The sequence below is a fragment of the Ipomoea triloba genome, chromosome 9, assembly GCF_003576645.1.
Source record: "Ipomoea triloba cultivar NCNSP0323 chromosome 9, ASM357664v1".
Taxonomy (NCBI): domain Eukaryota; kingdom Viridiplantae; phylum Streptophyta; class Magnoliopsida; order Solanales; family Convolvulaceae; genus Ipomoea; species Ipomoea triloba.
The window spans coordinates 12,445,118-12,459,978 of record NC_044924.1 but is presented as its reverse complement, the minus strand read 5'-3'; the positions used below and the strand labels follow the sequence as shown (position 1 = coordinate 12,459,978).

Below are 14,861 nucleotides of genomic sequence, written 5' to 3'. Positions count from 1 at the left end.
TATAGAACACCTTTAAGTGACTATAATCCTAAGTAACATTTCATCGAACACTTGGTCTTCACCTCATTGTTTAGCATTGTTAAGCCTAGAACATTAGAACATTATAGAAGCATTTGTGCATTGCTATTTGATTTAAATCCTCCTGTTTATCATTGTTTATTTCTTAAATCAATTACTTGTTTTGTTTTGATCTCATGCAATCAAATACATCATTTTGGTTAGCTTTCAAACACTTGATGAACTCGTGTTTAATCCCTTGCTACTCGAATCCCTCCTAGCCATTCTTAGAGGACGACACTCACTAAATCAAACCACTAAAAATACAACTTTCAACCATCAAGGAATGATTTCATATGATTGGCACAAACTTTTGCCGCTATCTTGTATAACACATTACAAAGTGCGATGGGACGAGGATCCTTCATGGTTTCTAGGTTTACTTTCTTCAGGATCAAAACTATAAAGGTGTCATTCGCTTTGGCAGGTAAACGTGCAGTCTCAACAAATCGTTTACAAAATAAAGTCACATCCCTTCCTAACACTCCCTATAAGTTCTGATAGAAACCCGGACCAAAACCATCTGGACCTGGCGATTTATCGGGATACATTTGAAACACTGCAACCCAAACCTCCTCCAAACTAATTGGCCGAATTAAACTCTCATTAGCTGATGGTGTCACATAGGAACTAATGCATGAGATAACCTCGTCCATATCACCATTATCAATTTTGAACAAAGTAGAGAAATAATCCACCATGACACCTCTAATCTCATCCAAGCCCTCAACCCGTACCATCCTCATTCTTCAACTTATGCACCTTATTCCTCTTCTTCCTGGTTTTAACAGAGTTATGAAAGAACTTCGTATTCAGATCACCACCTCTCCACCAGTGCTCCTTCGCCCTTTGCTTCCAAAAAAGATGTTGCTGCTCTAGCAATGTAATGAGTTCCTTCTTGGTATGATTATAATCAGTAAGTCCCCTGTTATCCCTACGATTATGAAGGCTATCTAATTTGCTCTTGCACCAATCAATTCGTTTATGAAAATCCTTGTTATAGTTACGACCCCACCGCCAAATGTCATTACTACAGACCTCAACTCTATCAATAATGTCCAAACCCGTCGTTCTATACCAACTTTGCTCAACAATTTCCTTGAAAATATCCTCCCGAAGCCACATATTATCAAAACAACGTGGGGGTTGAGCAACCGTAGCCGCCGAGAGAAATAAAGGCAAATGGCCACTATACGGACAGGTCAAAGAACTAGCCGGAGCTCCATCAAATAAAGTAAGCCATGTGTCTGTACTCTGTAACAAGGATCCTATCAAGCTTTTCTTCCACCATAGCCTGCGTACCTCAAGCTCGTTCCCAAGTGAATTGATGCCCCGTGAAGGGAAAATCCACCCGGCCACTGTTGACTCTTTGTGCTTCATTAGGTTGAGAAAGTAGCTATGAACAGATACTACATTGTAACAGAGTCAGTAGTACTCAAAAAAAAAAAAAAAAACCACCTCCTTAAAACCCAATAACAACCATTCTAGGTGAGGCAATTTTCCTCTCTTCTCATGTTGATGAAGCAAGTCATTAAAGTCACCCATGACTACCCATGGAAGTGAACTTAGACCAACAAGAGTACGAAGTAAATCCCATGAAGCTCGTTTGCGATACCTTTCCGAAAAATTGTAGAAACTTGTAAAACGCCATTCTGGGTTGCCAATATCAATAGTTACAAAAGCATTATGGGAGAAACTAGTTACTTCTACCTCCATATTCTCGAACCATAATAGGGCTAAGCCACCCCTATGGACCTGGGCATCAACGACTAGCATATTCTGAAATCCTAACTGACTGCGAATTGGTTCCATTTTGCTCTTAGTAAGAAACGTCTCCATCAAAAATACCAAACTTGGCCTCTTTGTGCGAATTAAGTCCGCAAGTACTCGATCTATCGTCGGGTTACCAAGCCCCCGGCAATTCCAGGATAGAAGACTCATAATTCTAGGCGGGCTTGCATAGCAATACCCGCCTCCTGCCCATATTTTGACACATCACAACATTTACAGTATTCACATCAAAGTCAAAGTCATAATTCTTAATTTCATTAATTATAACTCTTTCATTATATTATCAATTATCAATTATTAATTTATTATTTTTTGTAATTATCAATTATCAATTATTAATTTATTATTTTGAAACCCTAATTTCCAAATCAAAGTCATTATTCCTAATTTCATTTTTCTGTTTTCTCTATCCCGACCCGGACAACTTGCGGGGACATCGGTGGAGCCGTGGTCCGTGGAGTGACTACGTGTGCCAGACCGGCTGTGGACTGGGGACGGCTGAGCTGAGGTAGGTCTTCTACTCTTCTACTTTCTTTTCTCTGAGCGTGTAGTCAGTAGTTCTTCTACTGTATTTTGCATATTAGGACTCGCGACCTGCGACTCTGGGTTGCCTCCGGCGGTGTGATTTCAATATATGCTTATTTGTATTTCAATTTTGCTGTGTTCATTATGTTTAGACGAATTTAATGCTGTCATGCAATTTTGTTAATCTGCTATACGAAATTTGTTTGTGTTGGTTTGTTGTCATTTGTTTCTGTCTCTCAATACATTAGTAATTGTAAACTCAAAGGAAAGTCAAGATTTTGGAATGAGAATATGGGACCAAAGATCAAGTCTGATGTGTTTTGAATGGTACTCGTAGTTTAGGATTGAGAAAATGTTGTTCTAAACTTTCTGGATCATATGTCAGGTGTTTGACTTTTTTATTTATGACTGCTAGAGCTTAGTGAATTCCAGCTTTTGATTGCATAGTTTTCTTAGTCACTTGTGACTATATAGCTCTTGGAGTGTATAGAGGAAAATATTGTGAAAGATTAAGATTGCTGGAAATAGGAAAATAAGTATTCTTCTACTGGAGAATTTATGCCATTTATTCAATACTTGAGTTAATTGTCAGTTTTTTTTTATATGTTGTTTGTATTCATTTTTATTAGACTTCAATTTATGGTATTATATAGGGTGACAAGTAACAATACAATTGAATCTGTTCATGAACAAGAAGTTAATGAACATGCTGCAACTCCATCAATCTCTTCAAGTTAACCAATAGAAAGTAACAACTCTGTTGCTGAACAAGAAGTCACTATTGAATAGGAGGAGGTTATGTTAAAACCTTGATTGATCTGGGTGACTTGGTGTCATTTTAGACATTGTTATTATGTATTGGTTGGTTTTGATTCTAGACATTGTATTGAACTTGTGTTGTAAGATTTTTATGTGAAGTATTGGGCTAGTTATCATGTTGACATGTTAGGTAATATGCTTTATTTTTGATTTGTTGTAAAGCAGTATATAAACATAAATGCCTGAGACAAGAAATTAAAGCAAGAAAAAGAGATAAATGAGGAGTATGGCAGCCGGCCTGTTACCGGTAGGAATGGGAGTAGGACCAGTGGTGTCAATGATGGTTGTCCCAAAATCCAATCTTCGGCCTTGGTATCAGCCGCTTGTCTTTACCCTCCATCCAAGTCTCAGTCACAATAATAGTACTAATAGGTCGTTACGTCGCTGCAATGCCAATTCACTCTCCTCCGAAGCTGAAGGGGATGTGTTCTCGGTCATCACTTCTTCTAACAGATCCCAAGTGGACTACCTCGGTCAAAGCACTAAAGGCGACTTGAACCTCAATTCCGGTATGAACTATCAATCAAATACTACTTTAATCCCTCACCACTGTAGAGCAAATACTTCTCCCTCTCCCCTTTTGAAATCAAAGATATGAGGTTAATAGTGTGTTTCGATGGGTGGAAAATGGGGAAAGAAGTTGCGAAGAATTTAGGTGCTTTGTTTTGACAAGTATATGTTTTGTTAAAAGAAAAATTAAAGACATAAACATGAAATTGTGCCGATTGAAGTCACCTGTCTCTTGGTGGGTTTACACATCTTTCAGGACCAACGGGAGACTTGTGTACATTGGTACTGGCTGATTCTATTAGTGTTCTTTATGTGTTTTGTAGTGTCTTTCTTCCCTATGTATACAGGAAAAGGAGGGGAGGGAGGAAAACACACAAACATGTTTAGTTTCGTATTTCATTTATAATGTAATTAGATGCATGGATGGAGTTGAGATTGTTCACTAAGACCAAATCAAGGTAGAGAAGGGAGGAGGTGTGTTGGATAACCATTTTGATATAAGTGTACTTCTACGGTGTATATTGTTTTACACTCCCATGTATGCAATATAACAATTGACAAAGTGAGTGGAGTGAATTTGTGTGATGGTTATATGTGAGCTAGGGTTAAAAATGTGGGATGTGATACTGTGGAGTGAAAGGGGTGGGGGTGGGGGTGGGGTGGCAGGGTATGTATAATAAAAGTAAACATGAAGGGAAGAATAAAATATTGTGTGTGTAGGTATTACATTTTACTTCTATTTATAAGTAGGCTCCCTAACACTTATCATATTTATATAATATGGGATAGACACATCTCTTAACACTCCCTTTCAAGTTGGAATATTGATATTAATCAAGCCTAACTTTGCAGCTTTAAGACCATGAAGAGCTTTAGTAAAAATATTCCAGCTTGATCTTCAATTCTACATGGGATGGAAAAAGCAACCCTTGTTCCAACTTTTCTCTAACAAAATGACAATCAACCTTGTCAGATTCCTGCATGAAATTTTTATTTGAGGCAATATGCATGGCACGTTGATTATCACACTGTTGGTCTCATAGGCATATTATCACTTCAACTCCAAATCTTCCATAATTTACTTAGTCCACCTCAATTCACTCATTACTTTGAGGTATCATTCCATATTCTGACTGCACTTTATTTGGACACAACAACCTGCTTCTTACTCTTCCACAAAACCAAGTTGCCACCAACAAAACCAAGTTACCTATGGTAGCATTGGAAATTTGGAATAATCTTCTACTCTTACATGTGAGCATGGTGCCATATCCCTGCACTATTTGCTTTATTCAAATTCCGTTGAATTTGAAGTACCTCTTGCCAACATGGAACTATGGAAGTGTGGAACTCAAGGTTGGTCCATGAATTGGCTAACCATACTCATTGCAGATGCAATATTTTCTATTTTCTTTTCTTTCACCTGAATAAAACTTTTATTCTTCATTTTTTTTTTCACTTCATATTTTCTTTCCCCCTTCCACTTCCTGTCCATCCAAACATAACGTTACTCTTGACTTGGTTGTCTTGTTCCACTATCTCTATCAGTTAAATTGTTCTTATTTTTGAATGATGGTGCAGGACTCAATGGTGCAACACTGGAAGGTCCCATTCAGGAAGTTGCCAAGGCAGAAGCTCAGGAAGCTGAGCACTTGCTGCAACAGCTTGGCATTGGGGTACTATCTGCTTATACGTTCGCATTTTTGTGTGTTTTTACTTTAAGGGTGTGTTTGGAAAGCAGGAAAATGACTTCTGGAAAATGTTTTCTGGAAAATGAGTCATTTTTCGGAAAATGGTTTCATTTCCAGTGTTTGGTTGCATTCTGGAAAACTGTCTTTGTGTGTTTGGTTCATTTTCCGGAAAATGGATAAAAATGTATAATTATATATTTTTATTATTTTATTTATAATAGTAAAATATTTATAATAATATTAAAAATAATATTAATAATTTATAATAATAATAAATTTACAAAAAAAAAAAAAAAAAAACCCCGTTCCGGCAGAAACCAGATCTGGTTTCCGCCGGAGCTCTGGTTCCCGGCGGGGAACCAGAGCAGTGCTCTGGTTCTGCAGCGAGGAACCAGAGCACTTTGCTCTGGTTTCTCGTTGGAAACGTTGCTGTGTGTGCGTTGTGTAATCGGCGGAAAATGACTTCCGCCCAAATTTGGCGGAAGTCATTTTCCGCCATATGGGGCTGATTTTCCCCAGTCAACGGAAATCATTTTCCGTTGACTGGGTTTTCCATGGGTTGCCAAACACTCAAAGCCCGGAAAATGATTTCCGGAAATCATTTTCCGGGCTTCCAAACACACCCTAATTGTTGCACTCTATACCCGTTTTTGTTCTTTTTCTCCTTTTTAAAGAATATTATTGTTTCTAACATCTTTTTTTAATCAAGAAACACCAATGTGGCTTTAGGGTTGATATAGGGAATTTGGCCCTTATCTGAAATTATATATATATATAGTGTCACTAGGCAAGTCATTCAAAGAATTGAAATACATAGGAAACTGTAAAGAAGTTGCTAAAGTAGCTAAACTATCTGCAACTGAATTTTTGATTGATAATAAACATGAGCAAGAGAAGTGTCAAGCCAAGTGAGCAAACATGTAAAAGTCTCCACTGTGTTTTAATTTGAATATTACTGTTATTTGTTAATTGGTAATTAATATGCATGCTATTAGACTTGTACATGTGAATTTTTAGTCTTAGCTATCAATTTTGATAATGCTGTTGTGCAAATTTAAACTTATTTTCTTTTTGCTTCTATTAAGCAGTATCTTAATACAATATGAGAAATTCAGCACACTAACAGTGCCAAAAATACATTTCATCCCTAAGTTGTGATGCTTTTGTTCAACCACATTAATAATTTCAGCAAAGAAATCAGCAGAGTTTATTATTATTTTTTTAAATTTTTTATTATTTTATTATTTTTTGTTTTTGTTTTTGTCAACATTACCTAGGATTTGTTTTTTACTAGAATGCTGCAAGATTAAATTTTCTGCAGCTACAAGAGTGATACCTTTGATGAATATCTTCCTCTAATGAGAGGGTTGAGTGTATTTGGTTAGTAAAAAGGAGCCAAAAAACCAGTGCTTGATGCATTCCACTCTTTATTTCATGCATAGGGGATAGATTTTGCTAATAATAACACACTCATTTTCTATGCTTAAGAGTGGATATTTTGGTTGAAAATCCAGGTGATGTCAAATGTCTAAATCTTGGTCTTAAACTATGCTAGCTTGAGTAGCTTCCACCAAGTAAAAGTAACATGTCTTATGGGTGGGTCTTAGATGATTGCAAGCATTATGCTATTGGATTCCTTTTATATTCATTTTGGTTGGTATTCCAAAAACCCCTATATGAAACAGAAAACTTCCCAGTTATATCCTAGTGGCAAGTACTGACATTTTTGCAACTATTAGCATTATCTGCAGAAGTATAAATATGAAGGTTGTCCATTAGATATATCACCTTCTATTAAGCTATTAATCACTGCACCTATAAGTGACAGTAGTTATAGAAGTTAATGGTCTTGAGTTATCATCACTCTTGAATGATGAAATCCATGTGTGATCACATGATGTGTTATCCCATGTTCATTAGCCCTTATTTTTCTCATAGGTTCTAGTATTTCTATGTTTAAATGTGCTATGTTGTTTAGTTCTTTGATTTGGAAACAAACTGCAGGGTCCATTTTCCACAAGACATTCACCCCGTGGGATATTTTGTAGTCGCACATTGAATCTGCGGTCAATCAGTGCGATTGGATATGACATGGACTATACCCTTATGCACTATAATGTTATGGTAAATAGTATTTCTTTATTCCTATATCTGAAATCTTCATTGGCTAATCTTTCTCCCCAGTTAAATGATGGGAATGCTTTGACTTCTAAACTTATAGGCTTGGGAGGGAAGGGCTTATGATTATTGTATGGACAATTTGAAAAATATGGGCTTCCCTGTGGATGGGCTTGCTTTTGACCCTGAATTGGTATGGTAGAGCATTCCCCTTACATTTGCATACATATTGTTATATAAATATATGTACTCACAGATGCAGAGAAGACAATGCAACATGGTTATGTAGGTCATTAGAGGGCTTGTTATTGATAAAGAGAAAGGTAATCTGGTTAAAGCAGACCGTTTTGGATATGTTAAGAGAGCTATGCATGGAACAAGTATGTTATCTACTCGAGAAATGAGGTAAGAATGAATACTTTTGATTGTTCACTTTGAGGAATACGAATTAACTGAGTCCTTTGCCATCTTAAATTTAAAATATGGCTTATATTTATACAATCTTTTTAACTTGTAAGATCTGCCATTGCTTATGAGCTATTCAATTAATTTTAGCATTACTGAACCTCTGAGGAGCCATGGAATAACAGTTATATATTTATGTTCAAATTAAATTCTTTGATATGGTACTTTATGCATTAGTATTCAACATCTGGACATGTACTTGATGACAAATCGGTTTAGTGTGACTCTTTATCTTTGTGTGCAATGGAAGTGAGATATATGGGAGAGAGCTGGTGGATTTGCGGAAGGAGAGTCGATGGGTGTTCCTCAATACACTATTCTCTGTTTCAGAAGCTGTAGCTTATATGCAGGTATATCACTTCCTAAGTACATGCTCTTATAATTCTATATATTCATTTCCTTCTGTTCTTTATTTTCCCGTATAGCTTTAGCTCTTGCCCATCTTTATGAAACTCTCTTTGGTTGTTGTAAGGTAAAAGTGTGAATAAGTCAAGAAGGAAGTGAAACTAAAAGTGAGCTAACATGAAATAAAATTAATGATTTGATTTTTGAGTTGCTGATACCTTTGGCAGTCTTATACAACAGGTAAATTCACCTAATTTTGGGCTCTGGAATTAATTAACCATGCCATGAGTCCATGACAATCAAATTTTCAGCGTCCAGTGTGCTGAATTGAGGGTAGTTGCAAGGGGCATGGGAATAGTACCAACAGCATACCCAATTTTCCCTTTACCTTTATGAACAAGGAAGACAGATTGGAACCAATGTCTGAATTTAGTTCCATTGAGTTTGTGTTGGGTGATTTGAAGGGAATGGTTTTTGAAGGTGGCATAAGTTGAAGGATGTGGCACAGGTATGTTTGCAACCTGTTGGTTGGCAAACGAGGGGGCTTCAGTGGTTTCTTTAGTGAAATCAATTTTTGCCATTGCTGGCTCTAATATAATGAACAAGGAAGCTTTATGAATGAATCTTCCTTGTTATTTTCTTAGATTATTGAATTACAAAAATATAGTCTAAGGTTACCTTGGTTCTAGGAGGTTATTGTAACAAAGAAAGATTGAGGAAATTAGATCTAACCTACTGAGGCTAATAACAGGATACAAAAACAGAAAAATGAGAATCATTTTACAATGTTTACTGCTAATAACATTAAATGATGTGTTTCCTATCAAAAAAGATTCTTTCAAATCAAATGAGTTCCTTCCAGCTTCAGGCTAGGGAAGCGTCTAGTAAATTTTATGAAAGTAGTTTGCTGCTATCTACCGAGACACTGCTATTTATGGCACTCCTCTGTCCTCTCTTGTAAAACACAATCCATTCTGCTTATGCTTGGTCTCAAATGGCATTACCTTTTGCTACTGAATCTAGGTTTTTTAGACAATTATCACACCTTTTATTTAAATTTTTATATGCTTTCTGCTTAGCATTATCTAATTATTTATTGTTGCTTTTATGTCTGTTTGTTTGTTTGTTTGTTTGTTGTTGTTGTTGTTGTTCTGTAACATCATCTAATTGTTCATTGTAGTTGAGTTATATTTTATACATTTTCAGATGGTAGATAGATTAGATGAAGGAATCATAGCAGCAGAGCTTGGCCCACTTGATTATAAAGGGCTTTACAAGGTTTGATGTAGAGTACTTGTGTAGAACAATTATGTAATGTTTCTGTTAATTTTTTGACACTTGGCATTGCTGTCAGGCTGTTGGTAAGGCACTCTTTACTGCACATGTGGAAGGACAACTGAAGGTAAATGTTTTATTTACAGGTATCCTTTGCTGTGCTCAACATTATAAACTAATCTATGTCAGCTACCCAGACTGAGATAATGTCCAAACCTGAACTATTTGTTGAGCTTGATCCTGAGCTACCCTTGGCACTGTTGGATCAGAAGGAGGTATTCTTTATTAATAATTTAATTTTAATTAATATATTGCCTTTTAACATTTTAGAATCATCTCAACAACTAATCTATAATTGCATAATTTATTTTATGTTAGGCTGGCAAGAGACTCTTGCTCATTACCAATTCAGATTATCATTATACAAACAAAATGATGCAACATTCCTTTAACCGATTCCTTCCGAATGATATGAGTTGGCGAGATCTATTTGACATGGTGAGCATTTATACTATCATTTTGCAGCTGCAAGCTGAACTTCTATCTTATGGATTCTTTCTTCCTGTCTCATTGCGAAAATGACTATAAGGTATTTGCACACAAGACAACAGCTGTCAAAGTGGTTAATTTCTTGCTTAATATCCAGAAATATATTTCCTTGATTCTTGTTTTACTATGAAACAAAGACTTCAAGGTTCAAGTGTCCTGAAAGTGCAAAACATTTTTCACTAGTGTGAATTTTCTTTGTGTAATACATTTACTCTTTACAGGTTATAGTCTCAGCCAGGAAGCCAGAATTCTTCCAAATGTCACACCCTCTGTATGAAGTGGTGACTGGTGAAGGTCTAATGCGTCCATGTTTTAAGGCTAGCCCAGGTGGGTGGTATAATTTGTTCTGTGTCCTTGTGCTCTGCAAATCAATACTCCTGAAATAAATGCCTAAAGGGTGGGGTGGTAAATGGATGAGTTGGGTAAAATATGGGTAGTGGCCTGAATTGGCTTATTTTTATGTAGGTATACTTTGAGAGCCACTAAATCTAGGCAGCCCAATTTTGGACCCCTTTTGACTTGTCTATATTTTATCAAAGAAGTTGCTAGAATTTTCTTTTATATATCGATCTCATTTTCGAATAGGTGGCTTATACTCTGGAGGAAGTGCCCAGATGGTTGAAAGTTCACTCGGCATTCATGGAGATGAAATATTGTATGTTGGTGATCATATATATACAGATGTTAGCCAATCCAAAGTCCATCTGCGATGGAGGACAGCATTGATTTGCAGAGAACTGGAAGAAGAGGTTAGCTTATGACAATTTCTTGATCATAATGATTTCTAGTAGTTGATTAGGTGACTATTCTCTCTTATATTTCTAGAGACTAGAGATGGCATTTGCTGGATTTTTTGGGCTCCTGTCTTGTTCTATGGATATCAAACGTTTCTTATTTTTTAAATTTCTCAAGGGCTCTTTTGAATGACCTGTTAATTGTGTATTGCAGTATAGTGCATTGATTCGTAGTCAAGGTCATCGAGCATTGCTGGTAGAGCTAATTAGTCAGAAGGAGGTTGTAGGAGGTCTCTTTAACCAACTTCGGCTTGCTCTGCAGAGGAGAACAATGGACCGACCTGCACAAGTAATTTTACCAGCTCAGAATATGTTCACTATAAGATAACCATTTGATATTCGCCCTCAGTTCAAATGCAGGAATGCAGAGTGTTATTTTATGAGGAAATATTGCTTTAAGAGCAACCCCATTAGGGGTTTTTGTGAGGTTTTTGCAAAACAAAAAAACTGAGGAGATGGTTCTTAGCTGCTGATGGAGAAGATGGTTTTTGCAAAATTTTACTCCGGCAAGTTACGGTTTTTGTCAGAAGAAAAAAAAAAAAAAAGAGAAAGAGAGGGCACATGTTCTACATGCGCCCGCTGGGGCGCTTCAGAGTGGTCGTTAGCTGGCGGCCACTCTGAACTATTGTTCTTATCTTTTTATTTTTTATTTTTTATTTTTTTGTTATTATTTTTTTTAAAATTTTTTTAAAATAAAAACTGGCCAGCAGCTTTTTTTCTTTTTTAAAGATTTTTATATAATTTTGTTATTAAAGTTTTTAAAATTTATGCTATGCAAATATAGTTGGTGTAAAATAGTGGGTCCACAAAAAACTTGTGAAAAACTAAAACCGTTGGGGAGAATGGTTTTTTAGATTGAGTAAGATACTGGAGGCTGAGGTGGATGCTAGGGCCCACAAAAACTAGAGAAAAAACTGCAACTGTTGAGGTTGCTCTAATGCAGTATTGATTTATGAGCTCTAGTCATTGCTTGCCAGACAACTGATTATCTAATGATTCTTACTGCTCTGAAAGTCTGAAGTTCCTTTGTAGTTTTTTTTTTTTCTTTTTGAAAATAAGTTCCTTTGTAGTTTTAATTGTAAGTATTCACATTGTGTCCTGTGATGCATCAGACTCTTGCTGCTACCAATATGGATGATAAAGAACTCACTGAAAGCATTCAGAAGCTACTTATTGTTATGCAAAAACTGGATGAGAAAATTGCTCCGATGTTAGAAGCAGATGGGGAGCATTTTAACAGAAGGTTTAAAGAACCTGTTTCTTAGAATTTTTATTTATATTTTGTTAGAACAGTTCATTTTTTTATCAGTTTACTATCTGTATTTAAGCTCAACTTGCTAAACGCACCAGTGTCGTTTTACCTCTGCCTTGTAGCATCTGGAAACTGCTAAAACCAGTCTTGACCTTCTCAAGCTATTTATTTATTTAATCTGTCAGCTTGTGAACTAGAATTGATGGTTGGTCCATATTCGTATGTTTTTTTAGGTGGGGTTTTATTTCACGGGCAGGCCTTTGGGACAAAAGCCACTTAATGCGGCAAATTGAGAAGTATGTGAATTGGCTCAACATCTCTAGAGATTTGCAAATGTGTACTGTTTAAACCTTCCTGAGCTTTCTTCTTTTGCAATTGCAGGTATGCTGATATTTATACATCAAGGGTTTCAAATTTTCTCCAATATACACCTTTCATGTATTTCCATGCTCAAGAACAGGTATTTGAAGCTTTCAATTTTCTTAATTCTGTTGCTACAGTATTATTTTGTGAGTTTTTGTTAGCCTTTATAATGCCATTACTGATTTCTGTTTTCTGTTTCCATTATAACATGTGGTGGAAGTGTTTAAGATTGGTTTATTAAGTGAATAATAATAATAATAATAATAATAATAATAATAATAAGGCAAGACAAAAACTTGTGTGAGATTGTCTTTTTTGGCCGTGAGATAGGTCGGGTCAATACGAAAATGTAATACTTATACTGGAAAATGTAATACTTTTAGATTTTGATTTATAAGTATTATAGTTTTCCTCAAAAGTATTACATATTCCTTGATAAATAACAAATACTTTATTCCTTATTAGTATTATATTTTTCAATATAAGTATTATATTTTCACCTTGACCCAACACGTCTTCGTGAGGCAGTTTCACGGGAGAGCCACTCTTTGTGACTAGATGCAGTTATAACTAAAGCTTTTAGGTTTGCAATTTATATGAACTTTTGAGTCTTTTAGCCCGTCATCAATTGCGATCAATATTGACTTAATCCTTTTTTCACCCTTATATTTTTTAAGATTGTTTATATCCCAAGAAAATAAAAATCTTCAACACCTCTCTACTACCAAATCCCCAAGCCTAATCCCAACTCAAACCTTCACAACCACCATAATAAATTTCTCATCTCCAGATTTTATTGTAAAATAGCATCTTCAATGCTATCTTATCTATTCACCATGGGAAAGCACATTAAGAACAATCCCAACACCTGATGACTACCTCATAATCAATAAGAAATCTCATCATCTAACTTGGGGTTTTATTGGTGGTGGAATCCAGATATTGGAATTGGCTAAAATTGCAAATTATAAATCGAAATTCATTATAGATAACAACATTGCTTACAGTCAGAAAGGATAGGTTTTTTTTTTTTTTTTTTTCAAGCCATTTTAATAACTGTGTACATCATATTTTAGTTTACTTTTAATTAGTTTGGTTGGCATGGATGGTTGTGCACTTTTGTCCCTTAAGAGAGGTCGGGAGTTCGAACCCCCTCTTGTATGAAAAATCAATCTAGCCGGCCCTGTGCGAACGGGAAGAAAAATAAAATATTTCAGTTTATTTTGCTCTTGGGGAGATGTACCCCTTAAGAAATGCATCAAAGCCCTAATTAACAATGGATATCTCTAATCCAATGAATGATATGTTGCAGTCTCTTGCCCATGATTCATACTCGTTCCACGGTCCAAGAGTTGATAAATTAGATGAGGGCAACGGCAACAGATATTCTCTCTAATAACTTCTATGTGCCGGTAGGTGCAATCTGAAGTTGAACACTGTACTGTAGCATATAATCGATAATTCACTGTGTTGTACAAAGTGAAATATTTGGGTAACTCTAGTGCTAGTACCGCAAGGATAACTGTATTTGAATAAAGCATGTATCAAGGTAAAGAAATTCACTATAGATTTGCCTTAATTTATTCCTTTTATCGTGACCTATGTTATTCAATCACATAAAGTTTCAGTGAATCCTCCCATCCACCTCTATTCATTACGTGATACATGCATCTAAGAGTGTACTAAACCACTTTTAGACAGTTCATTAGGTCTCATTTGAGCCTGGCCACATATGAGTTGGCGGGCTAAACGAGCTACTCTGCCAGCCTACTTACTATTAATGAATATTTATGGTGTGTTTGGTTCGCATATGGGAATTGGAATCGGTATGCGTATCAAATACTTGGTAAGTGTAATGGGTTTTGGTGAAAGTATTTTGCATGTTTGGTAGTAGGGTGGAATGAGAATGGTTATTAATAGTTGGGGAAAAAAGGAGGAAGGGAAATGAAATCCTTATTTCATTAGGGTATGAATTTTTTAATTAATGGGGTATTCCAAACCAATAGTAGTATTCTAAAAACCTATCAACCATACCAATACCTTATGTCTAAACTCACCAACCAAACACACCCAACGGCCAACACACCCTTAATTATTCAGAGTTTAAAAATATTTTTTTTTGGTAAAACCTAAAATTTGAATTAAACGTTTTGAACAAATATTTTTTCTAATCAAATACATAAAACGTTTTGAGCAAATTTCATCCATGCGCACACATATACATCAAGGGTCACATTTGTGTGCAGTGGCAGATCCAACATGGGGCAGTGTGGGCAGCTGCCCCCACTTACCTTACCCTCACCTCAT

General features: G+C 35.9%; 1 protein-coding gene across 2 annotated transcripts; it reads left to right on the top strand.

Moving 5' to 3' along the window:
- Positions 1-2,226: 2,226 nt before the first annotated feature.
- On the top strand, positions 2,227-14,186 carry LOC116030084 (5'-nucleotidase domain-containing protein 4). Of its 2 annotated transcripts, none has more exons than XM_031272205.1 (18): positions 2,227-2,356; positions 3,358-3,701; positions 5,284-5,378; positions 7,398-7,517; positions 7,615-7,704; positions 7,801-7,916; positions 8,227-8,326; positions 9,528-9,599; positions 9,676-9,723; positions 9,794-9,871; positions 9,975-10,094; positions 10,367-10,472; positions 10,731-10,894; positions 11,094-11,228; positions 12,052-12,182; positions 12,425-12,487; positions 12,573-12,651; positions 13,867-14,186. In XM_031272205.1, exons 2-18 carry the CDS (start codon positions 3,410-3,412, stop codon positions 13,948-13,950), a joined length of 1,893 nt encoding a protein of 630 aa, XP_031128065.1. In that variant the 5' UTR covers positions 2,227-2,356; positions 3,358-3,409; the 3' UTR covers positions 13,951-14,186. The 2 variants fall into 2 exon arrangements, with proteins under 2 accessions (XP_031128065.1, XP_031128066.1); XM_031272206.1 differs by having other exon boundaries at positions 2,356-2,467.
- The last annotated feature ends 675 nt before the right edge of the window (positions 14,187-14,861 follow it).

Coding starts and splice junctions, on each gene's coding strand:
- LOC116030084 (XM_031272205.1), top strand. CDS start 3,410: ATGAGGAGTATGGCAGCCGGCCTGTTACCGGTAGGAATGGGAGTAGGA. Junction 7,518..7,614: donor TTATGCACTATAATGTTATG/GTAAATAGTATT, acceptor CTAAACTTATAG/GCTTGGGAGGGAAGGGCTTA. Junction 8,327..9,527: donor AAGCTGTAGCTTATATGCAG/GTATATCACTTC, acceptor ATACATTTTCAG/ATGGTAGATAGATTAGATGA.